Source organism: Fundulus heteroclitus, chromosome 9 (genome assembly GCF_011125445.2).
Source record: "Fundulus heteroclitus isolate FHET01 chromosome 9, MU-UCD_Fhet_4.1, whole genome shotgun sequence".
Classification (NCBI taxonomy): Eukaryota; Metazoa; Chordata; class Actinopteri; order Cyprinodontiformes; family Fundulidae; genus Fundulus; species Fundulus heteroclitus.
In genome coordinates, this window is record NC_046369.1 from 25,315,731 (window position 1) to 25,339,355 (window position 23,625).

At 41.9% G+C, this 23,625-nt stretch overlaps 1 protein-coding gene across 3 annotated transcripts in view; it reads right to left on the bottom strand.

Moving 5' to 3' along the window:
• Positions 1-280: 280 nt before the first annotated feature.
• Positions 281-23,625, bottom strand: part of zgc:92140 (DUF4612 domain-containing protein) — a 40,790-nt gene continuing 17,445 nt past the window's right edge. For all 3 annotated transcript variants that reach the window (XM_036141323.1, XM_036141325.1, XM_036141324.1), the window contains exons 3-6: positions 10,678-10,763; positions 7,527-7,594; positions 5,751-5,811; positions 281-1,645 (exon numbers count right to left, since the gene is read on the bottom strand). In XM_036141323.1, the coding sequence (XP_035997216.1) occupies positions 1,598-1,645; positions 5,751-5,811; positions 7,527-7,594; positions 10,678-10,763 (263 nt within the window). In that variant the 3' untranslated portion in view covers positions 281-1,597. The remainder of the gene's footprint in view (positions 1,646-5,750; positions 5,812-7,526; positions 7,595-10,677; positions 10,764-23,625) is intronic.

The following is a 23,625-nucleotide window of genomic DNA, read 5'->3' on the forward strand; positions in this document are numbered from 1 at the left end:
AAAAAGGGAGCTCTGAAGCCAAAATGCCCCCTGCCTTGTTGCAGCACTTGCGTACCTAATAAAGTGGCCAAGCAGCGCCTATAGCTCCATAAACCTCTTTAAATTAAGCAGCTCCTGGGATGCAGTGCTAATAATTCACCAGCAGGGGGCATTGCACAGCCTTGCAGCTTTAAGGCAATGTTGACAGCACTTTTTTTTTTTTTTTCCTTTTCCACAGGACACCTCTGGAAGAGTGACTTTCTGTACACCTAATGCATGAAAACATAAATAAAAGACACCATTCAGCGCTCCTACATTTTTATCTTTAATAGAAAAAAACGTATTCAAAAATAAAACGACAGGACGTATCCAGTGAAGATGGTAAAGGTCTGTTTTTCCAGCAGCAGCCACAACCGCTCCCCTCCAACGTTTAGACGCGTCAGTGTTTATGAAGGGCTGCAAAAGTGTTTCAGTACTGACTGGAAGCAGAACTAATCTCTGCGGGTACCTCTGATTAATGCACATGATAATCTGCTGGTGAAACAAATGGAATATTGTGTGTGTGGCGTGTGGGACGCCCGTCTTCCACACTGAAATAAGGCGAATGTGTTTCTCTGTGTTAAATTAAAAAGACAAGAACGAAAACCTCTTTCGTGTGTGTAAGACAGGCGGCTTTTCAACAACAACAACAAAAAAAAAAAAAGGGAGGGGGGGGGCTGCGCTGAGACACGGGCTCTAGATTTTGGAGCTTCATTTTGTCCACGATGACGTACAGTGATGGAAGTCAGGAATAACAGATGGTGGAAACAAGCGTTAAAAAAAAGGAGAAATTAAACTGAATAAGTGGCTGTGGCATAGAATTAAAAAACAAACGACAACAAAAAAAACAAAAAAACAGGTCCTTGACTTTAAAAAGGCAGGAGGAGTTTAGGTGTTTCTAACCTACCAGCTCCCTCTTTACTCATATTAAAATATCCCATATTTCTCCCTCTTTCTCCCCCCTCACTTCAGTTCATTGTGTAGTCAGGCTGCAGAGTTCAGTGAGGATCCGCCATCATCTCCTCCTTCCTTGGATTTAATATATATTTGTTCTACTCCTTGTGTGTTTCATCAGTCTTTAACACACCCACAGAGACGCTCGTCTTCCATTGATCTCCACACCGAGGAGCTCCTTAGTCCAACTGCGTGGGTTATATATGTGGGGTGGGGCCCCAGAGGAGGACACGGATGGATGGGGACGGACAGGTGGAGGGCGGCGAAGTCCAACTAAAGGAAATATTCTGCTGGACGTGACAGGTCCGTCCATCGTCTCTCCTTCCACCCGGGGCGGGAAGGTGCTGAAGGTGGCGGTCTCTGACGAAGGTCGGCTTTGTCCCGTTCCCTGTTCGTTTTGCACTTAAAGCATCCCTGCCGTACGTTCTGAAAGCTCACCCACGCCAACAGGGTCCTGTCACACCAGCCAGCGCCCCGGCCGTAAAACACTGATTAAACTTTCTCTGTCACCTTCAGGCACACATTTACACACGCCGTCTCCGTCTCTCTCTCTCACACACACACACACACACACTCAATTATGCTGTCTGCAGGGTGGGGGTCGACTCTGTGGGGGGCCGGTGTGCTATGTCCCGTCTTCCTCCTCCTCCTCCTCCGAACAGTAGTCTCGCCCCTGAAAACACAGCGAGACAGACGGTGAATACCCCGGGTTTGATGCAGGCAAAACCGTTTATTTGCACATTTGATGATTTGCATCAGTTTAAATCTTGAGCACAGGATCAACCTGCTTTAGTGAACAGAAAGTCAAGTGTGTGAAAATGGAAAACGCAGAGCATGCTTTTGCAGTTCAAACTAATAATGCATTGTGAGGTTTGTTTTGGATGTCTTTGCGTTGCTGATAAATAATACCGAAATAATTAACACCGAAACCTCGAACCAAGTACTAGTGATTCTTCTACCACAGCTTGAGAAGCATCGATCTAAACCACTTTAAGAGGCCAAATGTCGTCCACGAAGGTGAATCTCTGCCCCATCCTCAAAGCCTCAGCAGCCACCAACAGGGCTTCTCCCAGGATCGCCCTGCATTTCGCTCCATCAAAACAAAATGCTGCAGCTCAGTGCTAATTTAGCATCCCCCAAAACATCGTGCATGTGGGCTGACAAGGCTCAATCTTGGCTCTCACCTGAGCAGAACACCCCTCTCCACATGTTTGCTGTGTGAAACCTTCTTTCAACACTACTTTATTTTATTTTACGCTTTATTTTACGCCGCTGTTTTTAACACGGCACAAATGTCGACGTGGTAAAGCTGCGGAGCTTTGCATGATTTCAGACTCATCCTGACAACTCAGATCTGCTCTACGAGCCCAACGTTAACGAAAGAAGGTAGCTTAGCCGACTGTGTGCTGGGCTGCCCTGGTGTTTCTCACATATTGCTGCCAAAGTCTCAAATAACAGGAACAATTTTACATGTGGTTTATTTTTACCCGCTCGGTGCTATTGTGTTTTTCTTTAGCCGGCTGTGCAAAAGATTCTAGTTGTGGACAATGATCTAGTTGTGATGTAGATCATCTGATATACTTTTTGTTGTCGTGCATCGCCTGACTGACTTGGTCTGCTGGTGATGAGTTGAGTTGTTTTTGGCTCCCTTCCAGATCCGTCCAACTTTCAGCCTGTCATCACGTGACAACGAGTAGCTGGTTGGACGACGGTGACTGATGGCGACTTGTACTCGCCTCAGTAAATCTCACTTAAAGGATGTCCTTGTGATCAAAGATAAACACAAACCTTAAGGGCTTTTATTTCCTTTTTGTCTTTGCTCCTCTGGTGCAGAGACGTGTTTATGATCATTTGGAAGTTTAGAGGTGAAATGGTGCCCGTCACATTTACTGACAGCCCTGATAAAGATGTGTAAAAAGCCTCAAAATATATATACTTTTAATTTCAGCAGCATAACCTTATTGAAAAATTTTGAAAAAAATATACAGCTTTTATAATGTGTAAGTTTCTTTAGTGAAGAAAAAATCTAATGTTAAGAAATACCTCTTTACAATAAGACTCGCTTTATAGAGGCTTCTACATGTTTTGTAGATATGTTATTAATCTGTAAACACTTTATAAATATTATTAACTGTTTATTATGCATCAATAAAGGGTGAAAAAGAGAATATTGACCAGTTTCTTGCCAAAAACTGAGCCAAATCTACTTTTGGCTAAAACATTTTTAATTCTACACAATTCATCTAGAGTTGCTATACTAAATATTTCAGTCTAAAGTACAACCTTGTACGCTCAATAAGCATTTGAAAACATAATTCATGTAATATTCTACTGTGTGTCATGGCGTACACTTTGCAATAAGGCTCCCTCTGATAGCCGTGGATGTTTATAATGCAGTGATAAAGTAGAGAATTACATGGTATAGAATTATATTTCCAAATGCTTATGGAGATTACAAGGTTGTACTTCAGACTGAAATATTTAGTATAACAACTCTACGTAGATGAAATATATAGAATTTGAAACGTTTTAGCCAAATATGGGTTTGGCTCACTGTTTGGCAAGAAACTGGTCAGTTTTTAGTCTTTCTTGCTCTTTATTAATAAATTATTAATGATTTATAAAGTGTTTACAGGTTAAATTCTAATAAGTGTACAGTGTGTAGCTTCTATAAAGGGAGTTTCATTGTAAAGTGGTACCAACTGTTTTCATAAGAAGCTCCCCAGAGTTTCAATGACCTTTAATTAGAAATATACGACTATTTATTTCTAAGGGGTATAAACATGATGTGACACAGTGGCATTTTTCTTTTTGCCTGTGGGCTCCAGGCTGGACAGGGACCTCATATTTATCATGCCACCGTGCACGGTAAGCAGAATGGTACAGGAGTTAAAAACAAATCTCAGAAGTTCACTATTACAGAGCAGAGTGGCATCTCGGGACGACTGGGTCTCCATGACGTCCTCTCGGCGCCATCTACACTCCAAGCAGTAAAATGATAGCCTTTTCCATCTTACCATGACGGACGTACTATAAACAAGTGGAGTTAGCTAAACTCTCCTGGAACTGTTTGCTTTGGTCAGATGAGACGAGGATTGAGCTTTTCAGCAACAAACAAACACTCCAGATGGGCCTCGTGTGAAATGAAAGATGAATATGTGGAAACCACCTAAGGCCGCCGTCAGGTATGGAAGACGATCTGTGACGCCGTGCACCTGTTTCTCTTCAAAAGGATCTCAAAAAAAAAAAAAAGAGTGGACTGCAACAATAATAAATCAATTTAATCGATTAATTCGAGTTTACATTTTTTTAAGAATTTTTTTTTGGAAAATCGGGATTTTATTTTTCCAAATTAATCATTGGGCTTCCGTGAACAGATCAGCACGCAATGCTGAAATATATGTTTAGGAAAATATATTGTCAAAACATTGTAAAAGAAAACTTTTTTTACCGTAATGCGAGGCATTTTAATTTACTCATTTACTTATTTTTTTAAACTTAGTTTGAAGTTACACAAGTGATGTGAAGCCTGCTCTTAAAAGCAACTTTTTAAATTAATTTCTTTCATTTCTTTTTATGAAAAGAAAAGGAGGAAAAAAGAAATCGATTAATCGGATTTGGCTAAGTAAAATCGGAGATTTTATTTTAAAGCCATATCGCCCAGCCCTACTGCAACATAAACGCTTAGATAATATTGAGAAAATGTAAATAAATATCTGTTGGATTCTGCAAATAAACAAAAAAAAAATGCATTAACCCAAATGTATGGGTTCAGAAACCAGTATCAAGAACTGAGCATGGATGATTATAAAGTTAACTAAATGGGGGTGCAATGACAGTACAAGCAGCATTATCAGCCGTTAGATTTGTTTAACCCATTTGTAAATTCTGTTTTCTTTTCTGTTGAAAAAGGTTGAAAAATTCAAATTAAAGTTGTTGCTTTTCTATGATATACAGTGTGAGATGTTAACTTGCTGCAGTAAAATTATTTCAGCGCTTTTACACACTTTTACTAGGAGTACCAACAAATGTGTCTGACATTGTATCTTCCATTAGAGCTGCACGACAAATTGAATAAAATCAGCACAAATACGTAAGTGCAAAATCTAAATATCAATATTTAGTTAGTATGATGGTTCAAGTGTCACGCATTTACTCACCTGACATAATCTGAAGCTTGCAAAGAGCGGGCAACATGATGAGAGTGCGGAAAGTAGAGGCTCCCCTAATATCCTGCAGCCCTTTTTTTTTCTACTGCTGACGGTGAGATCTAATCAATACGACAACTAGATTGACTGAGGTATCATATGCGGCTCTGCGTCCGCTCAGCACTTTAGGGAAACGTTCTGCTAACTAAATCCGCAGCGTGTTGTAGTAGGGCTGCTTGCTCACTTTTGGGCTTTATACTCCTGTGCAGAAGACAGATCGGAGAGATGCAGCTCGCATTTTCTGCATTTTCTGCTCGCCGAGACTCCCTCAAGTACAAAGCAGAGAGTAAAAATAAAAATGAGTCATTACTCGTTTCGCCGTGCATGACGGGTGTCCGTGGCTCGAGGTTTCAGTGTCATTCAAGTAGCAGATGAAACAGGCACAAGTGTTCATAAGTTCCTCCCTCTTGAGCAGAATGATAATGTGGACTAATGGATGGCTTTTTCCCTTTATATGTTTTTAGCTCTTAATTTCAAGACACAGCTGTGACTTTCTAATGCTCTTAAACCTATTTTCTACTTCTGACAACCCACCCTGTTATTCAAGACACGCACACACACAGGCCTCACCTTTTCAATCTTCTCATCCAGCATCCGGAAAAATTCTTGCTGGCTCTCTGACGTATGAATGCTGAGGAAGACAGACATGGAGGGAGGGAGGGAGAGGAAGTCGGAGGTTGGAGATGAGGAGGAGGAGGGAGGCAACAAATACATCATGAGAATTTTCCATTGCACCCCCCCCCCCCCACAGAGAGCAAACACAAATGAACGCTCGCGCTCTGCGGTGTGAGAAATTGTCTGTTTAGGAGCCTGCAGAGGATTTGAAATAATAATTCAGTGAAAGAACATTAAAACAGCCCTTGAAAGGACAAATAACGGCGTGCGACACGCCGCTGCCTTCATTCACTCGGTGCCTGAGGTGGCTCCGCCGCGCCGCCAAACGGCTTTACAAGAGCCAGACGCTTCAGATTATTTACTTACAGGAGTCGCACTGTGAAGGAGGTGACGGCTAAATAAAGGGTCCCTTCAGTCCGGTTATGAACCAGCGAAATGTGCAGCTCTACGGCCAACGACTGCAGCTACTCTTGCGTCTTAAGATCGGGCTAAAGACGCAAGCTAACATCTGGACCTAACTGTTGCCGTAGAGTGGTAGAAACATGCGTCTTTCGAAATCTGCTTTTGTCTTGATGTCTTTATTTGTGATATTCAACACTTTATTAATCCCAAAGGGAAATTAAATTAGTTTTTTTACTCATATTATGCATGTTTTTTCAAACGGTTGTTCCAGATGCTGATGGCGGTGGGCAGGAATGATCTTCTGCAGAGGTCTGCCTCACAGCGGCTCTGCAGAAGCCCCCCTGACTGAAGAAACTCTGTTGTTGTTTAACAGTCTGATGAAGAGGACGCTCAGTGTCGTCTGTAATGTTTGTTTTTTTATGGGGAACCCTTCTTTGCACAATCATCTTCAGATGTTTGTAGAGGTGTCCCCAGAACAGAGCCACCCTAGTTTACCTAAACGAGTTTAAGTAAAACAGGGGGATTTGTGACGCTGTTGCATTTGACAGGATTCCCACTCAATGTGTTCATATCCTATACTGTCCCAAACTCCAGTTTCCAAAGTGTAAAAGCAGGATGTGAATTTTTAAATCCATGCCGTATGTTTCTACAGAGAACAGTGGGCTTAGGTGAAGGATATGTCTCTACCTGTGCACGCATGCATGTATGTAGGTCTGTATGGATGGAGGATGTGCGGAGGAACAACTACATGAAAGATAAGGTGGTGGGTGCATACCACTTCTTAACAATGAAATGAGAAATAAAGTCTGGAAATGCATTTATACAAACTGAATCATCTTTTTCCAGACTATAGCAACCCACTTTTAAGAAATCTTACTTTGATGGGGAGTTTTTCCCCCAATTTTTTTTCATTTTTGTAAAAACTTTTACCTAAAACACCCAGATTACTTGATGTATGCAATATGGTATATATCCTGCTACACCATCTTTAATAATCCCTGCTTACCCTGTGCAAGCCTTCCAGACGAATCCTAAATAGAAACCTGGATGCTTAAACCCTTTGGTCAAGTTAAGCGGAAGCTACGTTATTTCCCCACAATGGAGGGGTCAGCGTTCTCCCCCCACCCTATAAATGTTGCTCCAACCCCTGTGGTAATTGCCAAGCTGTGTCATGTCGGCACCTGATGGTTGGACAGCTTCTTCCTGTGACAATTCATGCTTAGTTTCCCTGTAATCCATCAGTATGATCTTATATACAGAATAAAAGTATCCAGCTATTGTAACAAAGTATCCCTGAAGCAGCGCTGAGGGCTGCTGCCGTCCACTTACTTCGATTTAATGTTGGTTGCAGCCGCCTCCTTCTGCTGTTTGCCCCTGCACTCCACATTACTCTTCTCCTGCGAACAAACACACATGCCATTAGTTTTCATTATGGGCCGGCCGGTCCTGCTCCACACAAACCACCCGTATCAGCCGAGCAGCCACGGCGCCTGCAGATCGAAAACCTGGGGGGATTGAACCGCGTCCTCACCCGGCTGCTGCAGGACACGGGTCGGTCAGAAGAACATCTAATGACCCTGTTTATCAGCTGCGTGTTCAGTCTCCTGCAAGGGCTGAGTGTTGACAAGCCAGAAAAGCGTAGAATAGACATCTTTTACACTGCAAAAAGGGAACTAAAAGTAAGTAAAAATTTCTTGAAATTACTGTATTTTTCCTTGATTTGAGGAGCTAAATAAGACTATTTGCCAATGGAATGAGTATTTTTACCCCTAAAATAAGATAATTAGATTTACTGCACTTCAAATAAGATGATGGAGATGAATTGTTCCTATTTTTAGTGCAAAAATCTCATTTGATTGGCAAATAGTCCTATTTACCTGCTTTAATCAAGGAAAAATACACTGATTTCAAGAAAAATTCACTTACTTTTAGTTCCCTTTTTGCAGTGTACCTTTGAAATTGAGAAATAATGCCTTCTGTGCCTTGCAAAAGTATTCAACCCCTCTAGAACTTTTAATCACTGTGATTAGATTAAGAAAAAGCAACAAACGGCAATCTGAAAAGAGCTGGGCAATATATCAAGATTTTTTTAAAATTTGGAGATTTTTTTTTTTTTTTTTTAAAAGGAGATACAAGATGAGAATATATTGTTTATATTGAGATGGTCTATGTTGAGTTACAATTATACTTGTATGTATTGTGTAAAAAACATACCTGGGAGACTTGGGATAAAGCTTTGATATAATTGTATAGCCTTATTGTAATGACTTTATAAAAAGAAAAACATTGAGATAGATATCTTATAATCGACATTGAGCCTAAAAAAAATATATTTTTGCTCCATATAACCCAGCCCTTGTCTTTACTTTTTTTAATCAGCTTTTGTGGAAATAACAGCTGCACGCATTTTTCCAAACTTCTCATGGATTCCTAACTGAGTTTAGGTCTGTACTTTAACTAGGCCACATGAATATATACGCTGATGTAAAGCATTTCATTGCAGGCCTGCCTTCATGTTTAGGGTTGTTATCCTGCTAGAAGGTGTCTTTTCACCACAAATGGAAATCTTTTTCAGCGTTGGATTTGGCTCCATCCATCTCCCCATCGACTCTGACTGCCATCGCTGTCCTTGCTCAGCAGTCAAGGCAGCCATGCTTCACCCTGTCGATGGTGCATTTGGCATGGCGTGTTTTGCATGTTGTCCAAACAAGTCACTATTTGGTCAGCATTGGTAAATTTGCTTTTCATCAGACCAGAACTAATTTTTCCACATGTTTTGCCTGGATCCCCTACATGGCTTGTGGCTTTTTCCAACAACATTCTTCTTGCAGTTTTCCCATAAAACCCAGACGTGTGAAGTGTAGAGCCAATAATTCATTCGTCCAACCTGAGCTGTGGGTCTCTGCAGCTCCTCCAGAGCGTCTAGACGGCTTTCCTGATCAACCTTCTTTAAATTCAGGCTGATGCTTTGGTCTCGGTAGGTTTGCAGTATGCCGCTCTCTCTTCATTTTCGATATGTTTTAAACTTCTCCACAACTGTCTCCCTGACCCGTCTGCTGTGTTTCTTAGTCTTCACAAAGCTGTTTGTTCACTAAATGTTCTTTAATAGACCGCTGAAGTCTTTGCAGAAAATATGGATTTATACACCGATGATTGTTTCGGTGTTATCATAACTCTACTTGTACATATTTATATGTTGGTATTGTTGTACCACAACACAAAAGGGACGTTTTGCTGGGCCCTATGCGGGTGTGTGTGGTAAGACTGCGTATTCACAGCATGCCCCTACCACAAGCGACGTGCGTCTCACACGGCTTTGTAACTTTTTTTTTGTAATTTTACTGTGAAGCACTTTGTGATTTTCATCTGAGAAAAGTGCTATATAAATAAATTTTACTTACTTACTTTACATTTTGGGGAACTCAGCCAACAAAATACCAAACTGTGTCCAATTTTGTAACAACCAATTATACTTCAGCCAGTTCTAAAATAAAAAAAAAGGAAGAGAATGGCCTTTTGAGGTTTGTGACAACTTGTTTCGAGCAAGCCTTGAACACATTTGACTTCTGTTATCATAAACCCATGAATACACATATCAGTCTGGGAGTTTTTTTCTTGATCAGAGCACTCTGTTGCTGGGGCGGCATATAAAGATTATCAGGGCTTATCTTCTGCTTGTAACCTTGTTTTTTTTTTATGTATATTATAAAGCTGCATTTTATTCCTGCAGTGTGATCTAACCCCTGCTTTACAATCGGGATTTATTATGCCGCTCATTGTTTTAACACTTGCCAGGGGCGCCAGGCTGCCAATTTAAAGAGGGGGGAGACACAAAACAAAACACCTGTTCTCGTATTCTCTCACCATCATAACGCTCGGGCCTTTTTGTGACCTGAGGAGGAAGTAGATTTATTCAGAGAGATAATGTGCCTCAGCTCATTAATTATTTACACCGTCAGGTAAGAGACAGTGCGCCGTAAAATCATTTACGAGGCTTTAGAACAACGTGGCTCCACGAAGCTTCCCCCGATGTGTTTAAAAACCTAAAGATTTCTGCAGCGGCGGAGGGAAAGCCGACCATACGCTCAGCCTACACATTCCACACACGCCAGACGGCCGTCTCCTCCTGCCTGTGAGGAACCTTTCTGTTTGCCTCGGTGTGTTTGTGTGTGTGTGTGTGTGTTTTTTTTTTTCCTTTCCCCCGTGATTGTGCAAGAAGACATTAAGTTTGTATGTGTGTGTGTGTGTTTTTGTGTGAGATGCAGACAGAGAGAGATGCCTTTGGACACAAACGCAGGCCTGTTGGCTGGAGCTGATGAGCTGTCAGAGGAAGGTTCGAGTGTGTGCAGATGACAGGCTGTCATTGGACTGGCTGCTGTGTGTGTGTGTGTGTGTGTGTGTGTGTGTGTGTGTGTGTGTGTGTGTGTGTGTGTGTGTGTGTGTGTGTGTGTGTGTGTGTGTGTGTGTGTCCGTCCCTCACCAGGTTCTCCTGGTTGCGTGCGTTCACCCGGTTTTCATCCCCTCTCATGTACTTCACCTCCTCCACTCCCTTCATCTTGTATTCGTCTGAGAACAGAAGAGTTGGCACGATTAAAAAAAAGGAGGGGGATTGAACAGTTCCACGTATTTGTGAAGAATTAAACCCGATACGAAACAAAGAGCAAATTCCTTTTTCATTTGATTCTAGACACGGTCCTTTTCTCTACCGCAGGGGTGTCAAACTCATTTTGGTTGAGGGGCCGCATACAGCTTAATCTGATCTCAAGAGGGCCACAGGTGTTGATTTTTATATTAAATTAATTTCACTTTTACACAATATATCATGAATAACCTCAGCGTTTTTAAGAAAAGTATGTGCAATTTCAACAAAACTTTTACTCAGTTAAACATTTACTTATGCAGTATGCAAAAGAATTGATCACAGTGATTATACAATGTTGAAAAACATTTATTCACATTTTTTGGAACTTAAAAACACTGTCCTACATGACAAAATACATCAAACAGATACAAATTAAGAAATGATTTAAATTTTTCCACACCTGAAGCTTAATCTGCTAATTAAAACACAACGCCCCTCGTGGACAATATAGGAACTGCATATTTTCAATTAAACGAAGTACATGTTTTTTTTTATAATTGTTTTATCATTCTCTACCTTTTGTTTTTTTCTTCTTGTTCTTCCTTTCCTCTCCTACTTTCCCTTTGTAGTGTCCATATCATTTGAGATATTCCCCGCATGAATCATAATAAAACTATTTACATTCATAAATCAAGCGGAGCACTATGGCAAAAGCCGTACTGCTCCACTTGTGAAAGTCAAATCTGATGAGCTCTTTTTGCCATTAAGACAACAATTCTTATTGCCACATTGCCACACAGGACACTGGGGGGAAAAAAAATAAAAATTATTTTTTTTTTTTTAATAATGATAATGCATTTAGCCACAGGGCCGGACAAAATTGTTCGGCGGGCCGGATCAGGCCCGCGGGCCGTATAATTGACACCCCTGTCACCGCAACATCATCATCGAGACCCGTCATCATCGTATTGATTCGTAGCCCCACGCGGTCGATGGTAACCTGATAACAGGCCCTGATGCGACATTTCCCAACGTGCACACGACAGCCGAGGCGCAACTATATTTACATGAGGCACTGCTTCACCATTTAAGCACTAGAAAGAGGGGGGGGGGGGAAGCAGCATCATAGAAACAGCAGGAGGAAATACCAAAGAAGAGAGAGGCAAAAGGGAGAGAGGGCAGCGCTGAGGAGGAGGAAGATGGAGCGGATTAAAGATCAGATGAACATCTTCTTGGCTACATGGACAGCTTAGACGGCTAAGACACTTAGTAGCAGCTCAGTGGCGACGAGAGCTTTAAGACTTGATTCAAGGCGGCATGGCACACACCCACCGCCGTCCATCCATCAGAACAAGACTGATACTCAGCATTTCTTTACTGCATGTTCTAAAATGATGTTTCAAAATGTGTTTCAAATTGCGGAGGAGTTGTCATTTTGTTTACTTAAGATTCATACAAAGGGTGATTTCAAGTGCTTTGCAGTGGAGAGAAAAAAAATGAACAGTGACTAAAAATATAATTAAATGCTAGAAATGCATTATAGGAAGGAGTACATTTGAGCATAATATAAAAAAGAAAACAGTAACATGCTAAAGAAATAGCTAAGAGAAATTAATTGATAGAAGAATCTTTTGCCTTTACTGTAAATCTGATTTAAAAAAAGGAACCAACCCATCAGATCTACACAGTAAAAACTTATTCAGCACTACTTATATTAAACACTTAATGGTTTAGAATCAGTGAATAATCATCATGTTCAGAATCCACATACAGTTAAAACCAGATATTTCCAAACCCAGTATAAAAGGACAGATGACCATTTCATCCAACGTCTGTCTGATTCCATCTGACAGTGGAATCAGACAGACCAAACCTTTCCTGTTTAGGTCTGTTAGGAGGATTACCAAAATTATTTACCCTACTAAAAGCCAGAATAATATGCATTATGAAATTTGCATCCATTAAGAGCACTTAGCCTTTAAAGCATTTGGGGGGAAAAACCAAAAAACTAAGGATGTCCCGGCTTTGAAAGCTTCACACCAGTGGATGTTTTTAAGGGAATTCCTCAAACATACTGTTTTCTTGTTTTACATCATAAAAGAGGAAAAAAAATCAAAATAAATAATTAAAACTATTAAAATAATCCTTTAGCTCCACCAGTCTGGTTCATCCTCAGGTAAAAAAAAAATTCCAGATACCCGAAGATGCCATGTTCTTCTGCTATTATTTGCAATTATAAATATCACAGGAATTCTATTATTAAAGTGCTTGCTAAAAGTGGCAGAGGTCGCATTATCCTCAGTGAAATGATTCCAGTGCCCTTATTGCCTGAAAGGCCACTCGGAGAGGAAGAAGCCATTACTTCAACAGCAACAAAAAAAAAAAAAGATTAATTTGGAAATGCACTCTGTTTGGTTGTGTTTTCAACTGGATCCTGCAAAATATACAGCGTGGGAGAATAGCTTGAGAATCCAATGATAAGATATAGCTCGGATAAGATAAGAACCATGATGGCATAAAGTTTTAAAATGTTATCGCTCATATTGTGTAATAGAAATTAAAGAAGAAGGAAGAAAAAACAAAGAAATGCAGGTTTAATTGATCAGAAACACCCAACAATGAGCTGAACAACACCAGCGCTGAATACCGTCAGCTCAATACCCGGCTGTGGGACGTGTGCCTTTAAAAAGGCACACATAAAAGGCGAGAACACCTGGTTTTATCTGTTGCACATCTTGTATTTTTGCCCTCGCTCTATCAGCAGCCGCCCTGCATCTGTCTGTGTTTATATCTGTGTGCCCGTCTGTGCCCCCTTGCACCCAGCTGAGGCCCTTCCTCTCTCTCTCCCTCCCTCTGCTCACGATGTTCCTCCACCTTGATCACCTGTGTCTGTCTGCGTGTCTGCGCTCGAGCACCGATCTCACATGCCTCTCGGCGAGGCGACACGTGCGTCGCCGCAGAGAGCCTGACGGCGGGCCGCGCGCTTTGCTGGCCGCTCTTTGGAAGCGTCAGTGGAAGAAGACATGGAGGAGGAGGGAAGCGGACCCGACGCTGCCGCTGTTTATCCCAGGAATGTAAACGAGTCTTAGCAAAGCCGCTCCTGTCTGAGCATGCCAGCGCACGCACACGGCTCCGTAACGCAACGCAGACTCGCCGAGCTGCGACGTGCTCGGTAAACACGCGGCACATTACCGCGCCGCCGCAGGAAGCAGAACCGAGAGCCGCTTCCTCTGCTCTTAAGCATGGCACCGCGGCCGTTTACACTGATGTCAAGCTGTGCGCGCTGTCACTTAGGGTGGATACAGCAGGCGGGGAAATTAGCAGCCGTGGGCCTCAGAAATGAATCTAAATGCGCAACACGGGGATAAGAAATGCCATTTTATGATGCGGGATTTGCCTGAATACTCTCTCTCTCTCTCCCCCCCCGTTCAAGGATCCTGACTAAGCTCAACGTGATGAATACAGAGAGATCAAAGGGACCCAGCTTACACCATCACAGACTTCAGTTTAGATAGGAGAAAAAAAAAAAAGAAAAAAAAACGGCGGGTCGCGTTCGTGCGTGTGGCAGTCCCCGTCAAAAGAAATGACACGGGCGTTTCGTCACGCCGTTGCCGGGGCTCGCTTTTGGGTGGGAGGGAGAGGGGAGAACCGTCAGAGAGGAGAGAGAGAGAGAAAGAGATGAAAGGACTATTTTGAGAAGCTGTGGTTTTGTGATGTGGACATCTTTCTCGTCTCTGATTAGAGAGCGGGATCTGCGCTGACCTTAAGGACCGGCTGCGAGCGCACGGACGCGTCTGAGAGCCAGAATGCCTCTGAATCTGAACGCCGCTGCGTCCAAGTGTCTGCGCGGCCCGTGAGTCATTTAAATGGCCTTATTTGGCCATGTCTGCTCTCGCAGCCCGGCCTGTCCTGTGGCTGTGTCACTCTGTCCTTCCTGCCGAGCGTCCTCCCTCCCTGCCCGACTGGCCGCCGGCCATCACCAGCCTGGCATCAACATTTACACCTGAACCGAAAGTCAAAATCACACACGTCAAGCGGTAATCAGCGATGGAAGACAATCCTAGAGGGGGTGTTTATTTTAGAGTTCATGAAATGATACACGCCTGGAACATTAAACTCGTCGTGACATATTTCCCCATGCGATATGCCAGCCAGACAGACGAATATATTATCCATCTTATTATGTTTCGTCTGCAATGTTAGTCTTTTACAAGACTAACGTAAAAAGTATTAATTTATTTGCATTCATATTGAACACTCAGGGTGATATAGGATACTCAAGAAAATTTGAAAACAATTTATGATAATGAGCATATACACAAATCCAGACCAACTACTAAATAAAATTTGTTCGTTTTGTTTTTCTTTTCAAAGGTACAGTGGACGATATTCTTTCAGCTTCGAGTTCCAAGGGGGGGATCAGCTCATCTATTGGTTGTCCCACATGTCAATTATTGATTGTGTTCACCTAATGCCAATGTGCTAGTTTCATTCCTTGCTAGTTTCTTCTTGCTGTGCCCTTCTAGTGTTTATGTATCCAGTTAGCGTCGGTTTCAGCCGTTCATTGTAGCTCCGCTGTTTTCACAGTATACTTTGGAATTAGCTGAGAGTCGCGAGAAGCGAACTGAGTTTGCGAGAAGAAGTGGAAGGCCTCAGAAGAAAGAAATAAGACCAGAGTGTATTTGGGAGATTTTTTTCACGTAATCCCCCTGAAGAGCGGAAGAGCAGGTAGGATGGTCTTGCGCACGCATTCAAAAAGCTACTTGGGCGTTTCTTACCTACATTTCCGGAAAAACTGACCCCTCTACCTTTAAGGAATCCAGGCTTTTTGTCCTCTTTACCAATTCAAGTTATTTGCCAAAACTGCGACACAACACAACACACTAAACGGCCTGATCTCGCCACTATGCCACCATGTTTGTTTGTTGTTTTAAAAATAGGAAACAGAAATAGAAGTACCCAAACACATGACCGTGATCGCCAAGAGGTGACAGCGTTGTGACGTAAATGCTGCAGTTTAGAGGGCCTACATCGCGCAAAATCAACTTTTTTGACCTTTTGAGCTATGTTACGATGCTATCCCTTGATCAAAGTTAAGCCCAAAGTGATATTTTGCTAGATTCATGCATGTCTGATTAATCCTCATGACTTCAGCTCTCTGAGCAGCAGCCCCTCCCTGTCCCGGAAAACAGGCGGCCATGACAGGTCCGCGTAGAGCGGTCCGCCCCCTCCAGGAAGTATTTACCTTGACCACGCTGCCCTGCCCACTAAACGACATGCCCAGGAGCGGTGATGTGAAGCAGACCGCCTTCATTTCTGCTCAAAGTTTAGACGAAGTGGCTCTTTTAGCACCTAATCTGCACAGCGACAGCAACTCCTCTTTTTATGATAGATACCACGCTGCAGCGGTTCCACAGTGATCGCACATGGGGAGAGGCGTCGTCTTCCGAGTTGGAAAAAAAACTAATATTTCATGACAAAATGAATACACAGTAACACCGAAGGACATATTTCATCATGTATATGCCTACAGTTGACTTTGCAAGGCTCTAAAAAAAGCAGGATACAGAACCTTTAAAGGCACCATGCAGTTAAGATCGTAGCAGCGGTAATCCAGAACAGCAGCTGTCGCATGCCGAGCAGAGGATCCACCTGGGGAACTGGGTTTGGTCATTTTGGTTATTACGTGAGGGTGAAGTCTTGTGGGTGGTGAGGAAAGAAATTCCCTTTTTATGTGGTGCCTATAGGTTCTGGCGTCAGAGTTCTTAGATAAAAAAAAAAATGTCCACAGCCTGTAATACACTACAAAAAGTCATGGACAAGAAAATCAGCAAGTCCGTCAAGAACAGGTGTCAGGAGTTGAGGGGTCATTTAAAAAATATATATAAACAAGCTAAACCATCCCTAAGAACTTAAAAGTCATCTTACATTACAATAAGGTGGAATAGGACTTGTCAAAATAAGGAAATGAAATTAAATCCTAAATCAGGGGATAAGAGCCCTTACTGAGTAGAGGTCCTGCGGGAACAGCGTTGTGGGCAAACCGAAGGCGTCAGCGCTGACTTTATGCAGGGCTGTAATTTGACCCAATGCTTTTCAAAAAGCAGCCAATCAGACAAGCCTGCACAAGAGCTGCACAAGGTACCAAGCGGCAATCATTATGATGAAGATATTAGACACGTGCAATGTCACAAATCACTAAAGGCATTTGGTAGCTTATAATAATTCAAGTTCCATAAGTCCAGGCTGTGTGCTCGAATATTATAGTTGGAAGGATGAACTCTGGCTGCCCTTGATGCCCACACCTAATATAGATTTTAGTGGCCAGCGGAGACGCAACATTACACTCGCATGTTTTCCTGATATCGTGCAACCAGAGACTGCTCGTATCTTAATGGGACCTGCTCTTTTAAATGCTTTTCCACTGAGAACATTTTCTAGATGATTTTTGAAATGCATAACAAGAGCAAGTAGTTTTTATCTGTGTGTGTAAACAAAACAAAACAGAACAGTTCAACTAAGTTTGAGCCTACAGTATGTAGAAGTGAGGTTGTGGGAATTAGACCCTTTTACCTCTAAAGTCACACAACTATAGCTATCCACCTTTTATTAAAGGCTGGTAATATATGCTGCTTTTTATTTTAAGGTCATGACCTGCCCCTTCCTCTTCTGCTGGAAACATTTCATATCTATCATAAATTGCTTTTTGCTTAGAGAGCCTAAAATAAAACTATAGTCTTTTACTAACGGTCTTGTATTGATTTAAAATAAATATCTGATGTATTTACAAGGATTGCATGGATTTTTGAATAAATTCTGAGCCAGTGTGAGGATATTAAAAGCTCAGCAGGACATTTAGTGACTTTTAGGCGTTTGAGAAGAAATTGTAACGTCATGTGTCATGATTTTGACAGACTTCCTCTTTAACGCTGAAAAAACAATGGTGACGTGCAACAGAAGCAGTACATAACAGCACGCAGCAGTGTGCAAATTATATTTTAAAAAAATCTTTTTAGTCATATCCTTAGTCCAGAAAATAATGCATGAAATGTGAGGAGCTCCTCACATTTCATGTCACATTTCAGTCGCTCAGCGTAGGCACTGTTGATTTCCTCCCCTGCTGTTACGGTCGGACCTGGTAGCTTCCCCTCCCCGCAGCGGCGATGATGAGGGATGTGCTACTTTCAACTCGCTGTGCCGGGTCCTCCCTGCCAGACCAGCAACTTTTGACCTTTTTAGGTCTTCAGTGAGTTTTTCCCCATTTCTGTGCACTACACTGCAAAGACCTCGCTTTTATAGGCCAGAAAAGTAGCCATTTGTTGCGAGTTTAGGATGATTTATTTTGGTTTTATGATCCTCTATCAACACGGAGTTCCTTAAAATACGACAGTAAAGTATATTTCTTCCTTCTAAAGCGACTCCGCGCTGGGTTTAATATTTCCAAGGCCTGAGATTCTGTTTAGAAGTCAATAAAAGGAAAGAACTGCGATGCCTTCATTTTATCTGAAATGCTAGGGAGGGGAAAAAAGCATTCACTTTTAAGTAAACCTTTTTTACTCCTCGAAATATCCTGCTGCAGGTGTTGTGGGACTAAATAAAAGAAATTTCTCAACATTAACTTAGACTGAATCCTATTTTGTTGTGTTATCCCACTTAATTTAAATAGCGGTCGAAATATTACGTAAAGATGGAAAGAGTCCTTTGGGAAGTTGACACATCTCTCGCTCCTTAAATCCTAATACGTGACTTAATTTGCCCTCAGGGAAATGACAGTTAAATGACGGCACGAGTTAAGCACGCTAACCTTCAAAAACTTAACTTGAAGTACTAATTTAACTCTCCTATTACACTTATTTTTCACTAGGTTAATACATCAAACTAGCCATTACAGTTAATTTTTCTTTAGAAAATATATTTCAAATAGAAATATCCCTTTTTCGCCCCTTTGGAAGTTTTCAACGTGTATCAAACAACAAACACTGTGAATCAGATTAGCGGTTCTAATGGACGTTGTAATCACCATCAAATATTTTAAATTGACAAATACCTTCGTTTTCTTTAGCATCGTTCATGCTGAGTCACAATTACAGCAGTTATTGTACCATTAAAAACAGCTTTATTGGAAAAATGCTCACATTTCTTAACAGGCCTATTTGTTTTGGACATTTGCTTTGTTTTTAGGAGGTTTTGCGTTCTACAAACTCCACAGAAACATTTGAGAGTGCTGAGCCACTGCTTTTATGGCATCTGGACTAACTTAGATGTGCTCTGTTGCTAAATCTACAGTTCCTGGTCTTATGAAAAAAGTAATAAAGTTTCCTAGACTAAACAGAAATCAGTACCTTTATTTTTTGTGTGGAAAAGTAGCAGATTTTTAACGCTTTGATTCAGATACAGACCAATTTAAGAACCAAATGTTGTTTGGAGACCAACATGGTCGTTAAATTGCTTCTTTTTTTCTTTTCTTTTGAACAAGATCAGCATTCAGTCAGGGAGACAAAAATCTAATCATGAGACAGCAATTTAAGGTAATAGAAACAATCTTAACCATTGGAATAATTAGAAATATGTAGAATTTAGAAGCAAAGATATAGCTAAAAAACTAAACTAAAAGTTAATTTTGTTCTTTGCCAGCGGTTTAAAGTCAATAACGGCAACTCTGTTAGAAAAATAATTTCAGAAATCAAAGTTAGTCAGAATGAAACTCCACTTGTCAAGCCTCTAAACTTTAGAGGCTGAATAGAGGGGTGCGAATCATTTCCTTTAAAGGAAAGGACAATCAGAACACATCCAACTAGACATTAGTGGTTTTTAATCACGTATCGTTTCTGTGGCAGCATATCTTAAAAGATTTTCCTACATAGTTATTAATTAATTTACAAACTACAATACTTAGCAGTCATATCAAAAGTAACATTACGATGCTTATGGCGATATATTAAAAAAAATGTATATTAACTAAGAAAATATTTCTTGGTGGGTGTATTTGAAAGATCTGGAAAGGTTTTTTTTTTTTTTTTCAAGGCTAGAAGGCAATAATCCCTGACTCCCCCCGTTGAGACGTAACGAAAAAGGCGATCACAGAGGTCTGCACAGTTTCCTCTGGATCTGATGCGTGCATATAAAAAAAAAAAATAAAAATAAAAAGTGGCACGAGCTTTAAAATAACTGTGAAATGTATACGCCGCGTCCGTCTGCGTGAACGTTCGTGTGCGGCGTCACGAAGCCTTACAACGTTAAAGCCTTATCGGCCCTCCGGTCTCCTCTCGCTGTGATTAGTGCACAGATCAACAGCGTGATGCTGAGGAGAGAGAGTGTTGCTATTTTCCCCTCACCGTCCCTCTGTGTTTGTGTAACGGAGCAGCCTTTTTCCGGTTATTGTGTGGGAGCAAACTATGAGGGGCGGGGGGTGGTGGGTGGTTTAAGGTTAGGCTGGAGTCTGGATGGAGAAGCCCAAATGCACGGGACGCACTCGCAGCGAAATCTGCTGGTGGGCGGACCAGTGTGAGAAAAAAAATAAAAAATAAAAAAAGAAGGAAGAGAAAAAGGGGGATCGCTGTGTTACTAAACGCGCTGATGTACGACACGCACACACTTACTGACGTGCAGTCCACTGGGGGTGAATTTATGAGCGTAAGCGAGACGGACTGGCTGACCAGAGACGCAGCCTCTGGTCTTTTCCACCTCGGTTATGAGAAGTGAAACGGACGCAGAGAGGGGAGCTGGAGACGGGTGGGGAATTCAGAGGTGAAAGACGACACTTACAGCAAGATGAGGAATAGAAACGCAGAAGGACACGATGAAGAAAGAAAAGAATAAGCTTGCCAAAAAAAAAAAAAGAAATGCTTGGAACGGCTCCACTCCTAATGTCGCACATCTACGTAAATATGTGTGAACAAGTCCAAACGGTAGTGCCCCCCCCCCTCCACCACGGCTCCTCCACATTCCACTTTAATCAAAAGACAGCAGAAAGGGGACGGGACAGGCCGGGAGGAAGCGGGAGGAAGGGATGTGAAAGGACACAAGGTTTTGACCTAATGTTGTGCAAGAGACGAGAGGAAAAGAGCTGGAGAGAAGAAATGCTGGGAGATGAAGGCAGGAAAAGTGGGGATGGGGTCATGGAGACCCAAAAATAGACAAGAGTGGCAGGAAGAAAGAGGAAGAAAGAGGAAGAGAGGAACGAGGCCTTGAGGAGGAGGAGGAGGAGGGGCAGCGATCTGAAAGTTGGGAGAGCATCAACGCATGTCAATCTCTTCCTCTCTCTCTAGGAAATCATTCTTCTCTGACCATCTCCCTCTCATTCCCTGTCCTGTTTTGCTGCCCTGAAATAAAAAAAAAAAAAAAAAAAAAAAAAAGGGAGACAATCACCAAGGAACCTGAGCGGTGAGGCAGACTAAGAAGAGGAGAACGTGTCTGGGGGAGCGCTGAAGGGGTGGGAAAGCAGCAGAGAGTCAACGGGAGGTGGAAGAGAAGAGCGGAAAGGAGGTCGGATGGAAGCCATGGGAGACGATGGGAGGTAGAGAGGGTGGGGGGGGGGACCTCCTATGGGTTGTCATCTGCCACAACCCGTCCAGCTGTGTTGCTCCTCATTCTTAATCTCTGTTAATCCTGCAACCAGCCATCCTCTCTTTTTCATTCCCGTCCCTCATTACGCCACAGCCGGCTGCGTACAATTAAGGATAGAGCTGCAGCCGTTTAGACCCGTCCCTGATGATCCCCGGGCCTGTCGTCAGTCCATCACATAATTAAACTAAGGAGATCTTTAATGGATCGTTTATGCTCCAGCACAGAACAAACTCAAATCTCCGCTACCACAATTTGGAACCGTGTAAGAAAAAAAAAAAAAGGCAATGGCTGAGAAGCCCAGGCCTATTTTCATCAGAGGAGTGAAAAGAAATTATACATTTTGCAAATTTCTACCGAAATTCAAGCCCTTCCGGTTTAAATTTCCTACCCTTTGAAGAACCATTTAGCAGCTAGCAAGCTTTTAACCATTGCATATCAGTTTACTGCTCTTGTTAGTTAAGTAATCAGATCAACTGTGAGGATGTAGAAATGCTCAAATCTCAGGTACGCAGCCTCGAGAGGATCGGCAAGCAAAGCTCGTTCAAGAGTTTGGGAGAGATTCACGAGACGTGACCTTCAGCTGCAGCCAGCGTGCCAAGAGCCAACACGCACGGGTATTATTCCTGTGCTCTGTACTTAAAAAGTCAACAGCTCACGCAGAAATCTAAATATCTAAACAACGCTTTTAAAAACGAAAAGGCAGCACCAGGGTGATGTCCATCTCGTTTTCATTCAGTTTTAACAATCTAAGATTCATTTACAAGGGAGACGGCATCCTCCAGGATGAAGAGGATTAAGACAAATGATAATTCGTGCTTTAATTAGCGCCAGACTCTACTTTTTTTCTTTTTGGAAATGACGAGAATATAAAATTGGGATAACAACATCACAATTTTATGAAAACTCTTCCCTCTGTGTTAAAATGAGGAATGTTGAGCATCTTGTAAAGTTATTCACAATTAGGGAAATACTAAATGCTTTTAGCAAATCAGCATTAAACTATTATTAGTGTCAGGATTTTGTGATTTTATTCTTGTCATATCACAACTTTAGTCTCACAATGTTCTTTATTCTTGTACACCTGATATTATGACTTTATTCTTGTAATGTCCAAAAAAAATAATCGTTTGTACTACGGTCATTGTAGATTAAAGAAATTAAATTATTGGCCAAGGAGAAGTACATTTCCACAACAACATTTTGAGAATAATTTCCCATATTTGTGGGGGGAAAAACTCAAAGTCGTAAATTTTGGAGAAAAAAAATATTTTTTCACGATTAAAGGCATACATTTGCGATATCACAACAAGTATATCTGTGACAATGTAAAGTCATACATTTTGGAGCATCGCGCGACGCCCACATAGTGTCTCATGACCCCAGGGACTACGGACCACCACTTTAGGAACCCCTGCTTCCTTTCTAAGTGGATTATTTTACTTTCTGTGGCCCTTTTGAGTTGTTACCATTTTATTGTTGGTCTGCTTAATTGGACGTTTGAAGAAGAAAAAAAAAACTTTTTTATCGCAACATTTTCCACATTGCAGATAACATTATTATTACAAAACACTGAAGCCCCATTTAGCAAAAACATGATCTGGCCTCTCTGTGAACCGGTCACCTTTAAAAGCATGCGAAGCTCTCCGAAAGAGGAATACCAGACATAAGGTGATGCGCTGACGGCAGCTGAAATCCTCTGTTGAGCAACAATGGATAAAAAAAAACTGCTTTCAACATGATTGTGTCTTTTTTTAGACGCCAAACATTTACAAAATGATATCAAAAGAAGAACAGATGCAGCTAAGGGTGGAATATGGAGCGCGTCGCCTGAGCAGAAATCTGACTTGCACCAAATAAAAAGTTTGTTCTTTATGAAACGACATTTATCTGTTTCATTACTTGATCTGTTTTTCTGTTTTAAGTTTTACACACAGTCACGCGTGTTTGGAAATGGGTTTGTGTTAAAATGTCCCGCATAGATACTAATAGTCACGCCTCACGAGCCTTCAAACCTCTCTCTCCATCCAGTTTAGTGCTGAAATATTCATCACCAGCGTCATGCTTTTCACCAACATAAATCAACCCTCTGGGTACTTCCTCTCTCCTACATGAGCTGCAAACACAGAAGACTCCAGTGAAACTGCCGTTGTTGACGGATATTTTCCAACCCAGAGAACCCAGCCCTGCCAGAGGACTCTGCGAGTTCAGCTTGGGGCCACGGGGGTCTGCGCTAACCCGAGCTGTGGAGTGAGGAGGCGCTGCGAGCAGCCGGGGAATCAA